The sequence below is a fragment of the Hydra vulgaris genome, chromosome 12 (genome assembly GCF_038396675.1).
Source record: "Hydra vulgaris chromosome 12, alternate assembly HydraT2T_AEP".
In the NCBI taxonomy this organism is placed as follows: Eukaryota; Metazoa; Cnidaria; class Hydrozoa; order Anthoathecata; family Hydridae; genus Hydra; species Hydra vulgaris.
This window is the reverse complement of record NC_088931.1, coordinates 71959243-71968702: the sequence shown is the minus strand read 5'-3', so window position 1 is coordinate 71968702 and position 9460 is coordinate 71959243. Positions and strand designations below refer to the sequence as shown.

Sequence of the window (9460 nt, the reverse complement as noted above, 5' to 3'; positions counted from 1 at the left end):
ACAAGTCTAAAGCGACGTACGTAAACTTTTTACTTTTTTAATCTCACATTATTTAACATTTTATTCACTCCTTTTATGCACGATTAGATATTTTAACATCGTAATCTTCTGTTTAAGTTTATTACTCATCGACGTTTAAAATCCATATATATATATATATATATATATATATATATATATATATATATATATATATATATATATATATATATATATATATATATATAATATTATATTATATAAAATTATAAAGGGTTTTAACTGGACCTTTTCGTTTGAGTACAACTTCGTCAGTATATTTAAAATCTGAATGATTAATATCAAAAAAATGTTATATTTAAATATAAGTAAGGAAAATAATTTTTGTAAAAAAGTTAAACTTCTTTCATCTACTCATCATACTACTTCATATTACTCTTTATCCAATCAATATATCTTGTCACTTTTGTAAAAACGGTATACCGATGACTGGCATCGCACACGCCAGATCCCCAACTTACAACGCCTTCCAGCGTCTGAAATAAAATTAACAAAATTAGTAAAAACTTTTAAAAACAGTTTCTATTTCTACAAAAAAAAGGAAAAGAAAATCTCTGTTTCTTATCTTGGTACATATTTAAATGACAAACTGTTTTCCAAACATAATTACACCCCAGTGGGCACGATGCATCTTTTATACGTTTTTTGGACGTTTTTATTAGGTTTAAACCAACTAAAAATGTCCAAAGAAAGTTTAAAAAACGCACCGTGCCCAGTAGGATTACTGTTTCAGACATTATAATTTCTTAAATCTTGTTCTTAATACAAATACTACTAATAAAATTAAAACTAAAACTTTTAGTTAAACAGTCTAACATAGAAAATGTAATCTAATAAAAAAGCAATTTATTATTAACATGCAAACACTCACGCGCAAACTTAAACACAGACACACACACACGCACGCACAAATATTCACTCACTCATTCAGTATATCAAGTTGAAAAAAAATCATAATAAAGAGTCGTCCATAAAGTACGTACGCTTTTAGTTTGGCCATCCCCTAACCCCACCCCCCTCCTCCTCCTCCTTCCGCATTTCGCAATACGCTTTTTTAAGTACGCCCCACTTCCCTAAAAGTACCTACGCTTTTAACCTACTTACCTAACATTTTTTAACATTTTTTTAAATTTAGTGTAACCTCACTTTTATAATTGACCACCTGCCCATCCATCTCATATACGCCATTTGTAGACCTCCTCTTCCTCCTACGTGCGTACGTATTTTATGGACAATCCCTAATCCCATTGAAAATAATTATAAGATTAAAAATGTGTATTTTTAAGTTTCTTGATGATAAGACTCATCTTAGTCTTGCAATAACCACTTAACTTTCTTTCATAAAACTTGTCTTACCGATTTTCTTATTACCACATAACTTGTCTTACCAAATTTCTTATTACCACATAACCAGTCTTATCAAATTTCTTATAATATATTCAAATAATGCTTATTAAATTTTTTTTTAACATGTATATTAACAGTGGTTTTTAAATATCGTTTTTTTAAGGTAAGTGTGATTTGTTTATATTATTACGGTATAAAAAAAATGTAATCAATACGTAGTTGTAAAAATATAAATAAATGAAACGCTCAATAATTTCATAATCATAAATGTTTTTTACCCAAGAGTTGTTATTCTTGCATACTAATGGTCCTCCTGAGTCACCTTGGCATCCAGAAACTTTACTTCCGGAATCAAATCCAGCGCAGAGCATATTTTCGGTTATCTTTGATACTCCGAGGTCATCTTTATTTTTTTCCCCACATTTTTTATTATTGATTATTGGCATTTGAGCTTCGTTCAAAATGTTTGCTGATAAACCACCAGGAGCTAACCTACCCCATCCTAAACCAATAATTTTTATAACTTTTTTTTCTTTTTCTTTTTTAATATACAATTACTGTTATGTTACTGGAACTTACAAAGAAGTTTACACATAAAAGAAAAGTCAAACCTGTTATATAACATGTAGTGTTAACTAAAATATTTGCTTTTGGTAAACAAGCCACGCCAACATCATCGTTATACTTAACATTTGTTTTTAATTTAATTAAAGCAATATCATTGTCAAGTGATTCGTCGCTGTATTCTTTATGATAAACTATACTTTCGACTTCTAGTTCTTTTTCGTTTTCATCCATTTCGTCTCTTTTACAGATAAATCATTTTAAATAAATACAAATGCAAAAATCAAAAGAATACAAATATATTTTCTTTCATATATATGTATATACATACATATATATGAAAGAAAATACTTATATATATATATATATATACATATATATATATATATATATATATATATATATATATATATATATATTTTATTAACATCAATTAATACGAGTTTATCTCGATACTAAATTTATTTTTATTTTTTATTTATTTTTATTAAAGAAATTTTCGCTGGATTGTTGTGACCAGCGTCTTCAGCTTTAAAGCTTTAAAGAAAACACGCATGCAGCAACACAACACAACAGTACAATAGGAAATATAACAGAACGATCTGCATTAGCTATGAGGCATGACATGACAACACATGAGGCATTGTTCACAACAAATTAACTGGGACAGTTGCAGAACTCTAAAAGTTGATGCTAAAAAGTTTGATAGGAAAGTTCGTGAGGCACTCGAAATACAGTACCACCAATGTGCCCCTCAGCAAAACGGTATCAATTTAGATGAGGGTCAATATGTGTCAACAAAATTTTGGACACCATTTATAGCGCACTTACGTCAGAAAAAGATTAAACCACCCCATTGACAAAAAATAAAACTACCGTTTTAAAAATAAGATACAAAAAAACAAAAAAAGATCTTTAAAGCTGAAGACGCTGGTCACAACAATCCAGCGAAAATTTCTTTAATAAAGATAAATAAAAAATAAAAATAAATTTAGTATCGAGAGAAACTCGTATTAATTGATGTTTATAAAATAATAATTTACATACTCTCATACATGATGTCTACATTCAAGAATATATATATATATATATATATATATATATATATATATATATATATATATATATATATATATATATATATATATATACATATATATATATATATATATATATACATATATATATATATATATATATATATATATATATATACATATATATATATATATATATATATATATATATATATATATATATATATATATATATATATATATATATATATATATATATATATATATATATATATTAGGGTGGTTCAAAAAACAACTTTTTTTAAAATTGTCTGCTGCACTTATCTAAATACGTCAACCTGGTACTCAAAAGAAGCGAAATTTTATAAAAAATTAAAAAATAATTATAAATTTAAATAAAAAAAATTATTTAAAAAAAATTAAATATATTGACTTTTTTTATTTTCATCTTAAAAACAATAGTTTTTAGTAAATTATATCTGAAAAAAATATTTTTATCTAAATTGATTATTATTTTTTAAGTTTTTATATAATTTCGCTTCTTTTGAGTACCAGGTTGACATACTTTAAAAAAAAAATTTTTTTCAATATATAAGGGATCAATCTAATCCACCCTAATATATATATATATATATATATATATATATATATATATATATATATATATATATATATATATATATATATATATATATATATATATATATATATATATATATATATATATATATATATATATATATATTTATATTAGGGTTTATATAAATATATATATATAAATATATATATATAAATAATATATTATATATATTATTTATATATATATATTTATATTATATATATATTAGGGTGGATTTGAACCACCCTAATATATATATACATATATATATATATATATATATATATATATATATATATATATATATATATATATATATATATATATATATGTATGTATGTATGTATATATATATTCACCCACAAACACAGTTACCTAATATAATCTCCAACTTTAACGGTCGTTCCCTTGGCTTCTCTGTAAATAACACAGTGTGCTGCTGTAAGTACATAATTTGGACTTATCAAAGTACCACCACAAACAAACTCCTTATAAAAATATATTCCAACTTGCCAAACCCACGTGTTCGGAGCTGCTTCATCTCCACCAATCATAAATGCATCTTTATTCATAGTTCTTTCATGGAGTTTATTCCTGCCGCATTCTAAATGTTTTATATACTATATGATTAAAATAGTGACATATAAAGATATAATAAATAATACATGTCAAATTTCAATTTTCTTTTAAAACAGAATCTCTTTTTATATATATGATTGAGTAATCAAAAATTATAAAGGCTAAATTAGTATATTTTCGGTTATTATTTGAGGTCGCTTTTACTTAATATTCAATTGCATTAAAAGTACCAAAATGCATCAATAAGTTTGCAAAAAATAAAACTTGCAAACAAAATTTTTTCGTAAGCGTTACAGGTACAAAAAATTTATCTTGAACTCTTGCGAGTTTGCTTTATCTGTAAAAGGTTTATGTTTTTCAGACATTATTTTTTATCCTCTTTTAGAATCTGGTTTAAAAAAAAAATTTGGAACTGAGCTTTTTGAGTAGTATTAAATTCAGTAAAATGACTTTTGTGGTTCATATCGGGACAACAAAAGTATTTATTTAATTGAATATAATACTACCATTTCGCAATGCTGTTTACAGTTTGATGGTGATGATTTTATTTTTAATCTAAAATGTTGTTTTTTTTTATTTATAAAATCAATTTTAGCTATAAATTCAAAGAAATTCTTATTTTTATAACTTAACTTCGATTATTAATAGTGTTTAATGTAAAAAATGAAGGTATGAAGTTATATATGAAAGATCAATTATCCAAAACGGGATGAAATTCAGTTTTAGTGTGAGTAAACAGAAACTTAGAACTAGAAATGCTGCTGATACATATGGCATATTTGAGTTTGCTCTACATTAGCATATTGTTAATAAGCCAGCTCATCAAAAATGTTGCCGAACAGTTTCAGGATATTTTTTGTGTGATTTATGTGATCCATAAAATATTTTGTTTAATTTCAAATTTAGTAGCAGTTACCAATTTAATAATATATAGGTTAGAGCAGAGTGGAGGTATTTTATAATAAAACACACAAAATAAAATTTATTTTAGCTGTTATTTCTTTTTTGTTGTGTATGGGTGTATGGGCGTGTAGTTTCTATTGGTATGTTACTTTTTTAAGAGTTTAATGGCTGAACATATTTTGGCAATAGATAGCCTTTATTTTTCAATTACAATTGACAAATAACTGCTGCTTTTTAACTGTCCCGTTTTACCCCACCCACCACTCACCCACCACCACCCACCCACCACTCTAGGCTAACAAACTGTAAAAGTTTTGCTAGTCTAAAGTTTCGTTACTTTGGTTGTCATAACTTATGGTTACGTATGGTTCTCATAACTTGTTATTAGAAATTTTTTTTGTTTTTTTATTTTCTTATATCAATGAATTTTAGGAAATTTATGAAAAACAGTGTTAACTATGATTACTTTATCCGCAACTAGCATTTGTTTCTTAAGTGTCCCTATATGCCCCGCTCTACCCTAATTCCAAAAATATAAAAAAATTATTTTAAATTATCGACCGTTTTAAGGTTTGAGCTTTAACCTGCAACTCAGACCCTATACATAGTCAGTGCCTCCCAAAATATTTTATGGGAGGTGTTAGGGTGCAGGTTGTTCTCTAGCAGTCTAGGTTTGAATAAGGAAAAAAAAGTAGTGAGTTACAAGACACATAATACATATATTTTGTGCGGCCGTGGAGCAGTGGTTAGAGCGCTTGCTTTACAAGCAGGAGACTGAGGTTCAAAAACGAGTTCTGGACATAATTTCGCGTCACGGTAAGATAGGAGGCGTGAACTTCCTGGTTAAATGCACTTCCGCGGTGCTCTGTGACAAGACCATAAGGTCTTCTTGGAGCACCTAAATTAAAAAAAAAAAAAAAATTGCAGACGGCAAAATACGTCATTATTTTATAAATGATGTTTTCCGTTTTCGCGACGTAAAATCTTTCATAAAACGTATAAAAAACATTTTGCTTACTTGTTTATCAAATACGCATTTAAAGTTTGCGCTCACAAAATTAAAAAAAAAAATAATGTGACTAAAGTAATTTGTTTTAAAATATTATTTTTCTTTTAAAAAAACAAGTGTAAAAATGCATATCAGTATAATAATAGTAATAAATAATAATAATAAACATTTTTATTGATAATTTATATATTTATAGTACTAATAATAGTTATTACTCATAAAAAAATATTTATAACAATAATTATAATATTTATAATAAATATTTTAAAATATGTTTAAGTCTCCATAAATAATAGCGCAAAAAAAAATTTAGGCCGCTTAACTGTCTTTCCCTTTATTTGTTATTTGCTTTATCTTTTTTATACATATTTAAAAGATTAAGAATTCTAGTTCAACTGTTTTAGCGAATTTTTATAAGAAATTATGTTTTAATGAACTTTTTTACAATAATTTTTTTTTATTATCTGTTTTAAAAATAAGTTAGAAATTGAAAGATATTTTGTTTTGTTGATTAGTTTAAAGTTAAACACACCCCAAACACTATGTAATCAAAGAATTATAGAAATATTGACAATTGTGAGAAAATAAATTATTATTCAAATAGAAAATTTTTATTGTTATTATTCTTATTCTTATTATTATTAAAGAAATAAATAAAAATTTCAAAAATTTTTTAATAATACCTGCAAACAAATTTTTTGGGGCTCCAGTAACAGACTTTGTTGAAGTAGTAGGCTTCTTTGGTAATGCTGTAGTTTTAGGTTTTTTTGTTGATGGTTTTGAGCAAAATCCGCATGTTTTTCTGCAAATTGATGACATCGAGGCATAATAAATGCTTTGTTCGTTGCAATAACCTGCAATTTTCCAATTGGCACAATTTAGACCTTGAGATCCCGTTTGATCTGAGCAACTTTCTTTTTCTTTACATATTCCGCACGTTTTCTTACAATAACTGTACATATAAAGATTGTATCTTTCATGTTGTATGCATAGTTGTTGGTAACTTAAGCAGTAAGACTGAGTTTGAACATCCACACAATCTGAAAAAAAAATCGAGTTTTTCAATCAATCAAACTTGCTTTGGTAACTTTTGCTACAACATTATATAAAAATATCCGCACAGCGTATATTATTACCCTTGATGTATTACTTACAAAAAAAAGTTTAATAATTCATCATTAAATACATAATCTTCTGAGAGTATCTAGATGTACTATACTTGTACATCTTGTACATCTTGGAGTATCTAGATGTACTGTAGAATATCCTAAAATTTAATGGAAAACAGATAAGATGAATTGAATTTTGAGCATTTTGAAATGTGATCAATTTGGTTGATTTTGTGACTGAGACATATATGAGTTCAAACCAACAACCCAGCGGGATTTTAATCCAAAAAGACGTATTTTAAACGTTTAAAATGAGTCTTTTTAGGACTAAATGCCGGCTGGGCAGGTGGTCCTCAAAAATTAACTCTTTTTTATATATATATAGCTATAAATTTTCTTTAAAAATTTAAAAAGAGGAAAACAAAATAAAGATCTAAAATTATAGGAGAAAAAAAAATTTGACTTTGTTTTTAGTTGCATAATTTTCCATCACATATTAACGAATGTAAATTATGCTTCAAACCTTTTAAAAAATATCCTGAAAACTAAAAAAAGCGGCTACCTTATAAGGTAATCTGAAATTTACGTTAAAAGCTTTTAGATCAAATTATAATTTATTTAAATTAAAGGTTTCTATTTGCAGTAAGTGGCAAATAAAACCAACTTCTAAGTTTAGGAGGCCAAATAAGTAAGACTCCAAATAAGTAAGACATTTTAATGAGTTAGTAGAAATTATTTATAAGAGTATCGAAAGTGATTTATTTACTGAAATAAAATTAATTTAAAAGATTTTCAATTCTAAGCAACCTCAAAACTTGTCAGAAGATGATCTGATTCAAATCCAATAATTAATGCAATCATTTTTAACTCAAATGATGTCACAGAAACAACTAAAATAAAAGATTTAGCCAACCTACTGCTCATCAAATACAGTTTTATGGAGTGCGATTTTTCAGATATAAACAGAGCAGTATTGCTATTGTTGACAATACCTGTGACAGTTTCAGAAAGATCATCAAAATAAAGTTAATCAAAACAAGTTTAAGAAATAACATCTCAAACATTGTGCATTTTTGGCAATAGAGAACGAAAAAGCACAAACATTAATATTTAAATTAGTTAAAAAAATAAAAGTTTCTTAGGATATTCTTTAATTTTTTTTTCTTTCTATTTTTGATAGCATTCTAAGAATTACCACGTCAGAAGATTTATAGCTGTTATGAATTTAAAAATTCTGTCATACTAAAGCTAGTTTTTGATATTAACTATGCTTCCCTCAAACGTAATTTTAATGTTCGTTAATTTTTATAATTATTTGGAGCAGAGATTCTATGCTTCCCTCAAACGTAATTTTAATGTTCGTTAATTTTTATAATTATTTGGAGCAGAGATTCTATGCTTCCCTCAAACGTAATTTTAATGTTCGTTAATTTTTATAATTATTTGGAGCAGAGATTCTAGGATCTTTCTCTAATTAATAAAAGAAATATTATTTGTATATTTAATCGTGATTTATCAGCTAGATATAAAAAGCAAATGTAGTATATATCATTTTTTTTTAATTGTAGGCGGCAGACCCCGTCACTTTTTTTGTGGGGAAGGGGAGGGGGCAAACTTATATTTACGTCTCTGATTTGAGTTTTTGTTTTTTAACTTTTTAAAAGTGAGATTTAGTTTTATGAAATCTCATTTTGTCTAAATACCTTTTAGCAATCTAAATATTGAATAATGTTTTCTTTTAAATATATATCTTTGATAATAAATACAGTTGACTAATTAATTTGCCAAAATGCAAACAGGGTATTTGGGTAATCGAGCTTAATTTTTTCAACTTTAATTTATACAACTTAAAATAAGTTACCTTCTGAGGATTGTGTGCTACCCTTTAAATTCTGACTTTCGTTGGAATTAGTTACAAAAACCACCAACAAAATTGCAAGGTTTAAAACATTTGACATGATCTTTATTTTAAAAACGAATAAATTGTTTGAGACAAAAATTCGATTGCACAGTCTAACTGTGCTAAATTTTGCTTCCGGATAATATAATCAGCTTACTTTATTTACGTTTTGCAATATGTTTAAGTTTTCTTTCCGGTAAAAACTGATTTTTGAACTGGTTTAACATAATAAAAAATAAAATACTTTTTTTCAGTCGAAATACACTACACGTTGTAGACGTAACTAGATTAAAAAACTAGTTATTAAAACGTTCATTAAAAATAGATTAAGCAATAAATAATAATAATAAAAAG

At 26.0% G+C, this 9460-nt stretch overlaps 1 protein-coding gene across 1 annotated transcript; it reads right to left on the bottom strand.

Moving 5' to 3' along the window:
* Nucleotides 1-290: 290 nt before the first annotated feature.
* Nucleotides 291-9222, bottom strand: LOC100213225 (chymotrypsinogen A). The gene is made up of 6 exons (XM_065814325.1): nucleotides 9068-9222; nucleotides 6781-7137; nucleotides 3982-4210; nucleotides 1998-2191; nucleotides 1665-1888; nucleotides 291-515 (listed from the first exon to the last, which is right to left on the bottom strand). The coding sequence occupies exons 1-6, from the start codon at nucleotides 9162-9164 to the stop codon at nucleotides 402-404; spliced, it is 1215 nt and encodes a 404-aa protein (XP_065670397.1). The 5' UTR covers nucleotides 9165-9222; the 3' UTR covers nucleotides 291-401.
* Nucleotides 9223-9460: the final 238 nt, after the last annotated feature.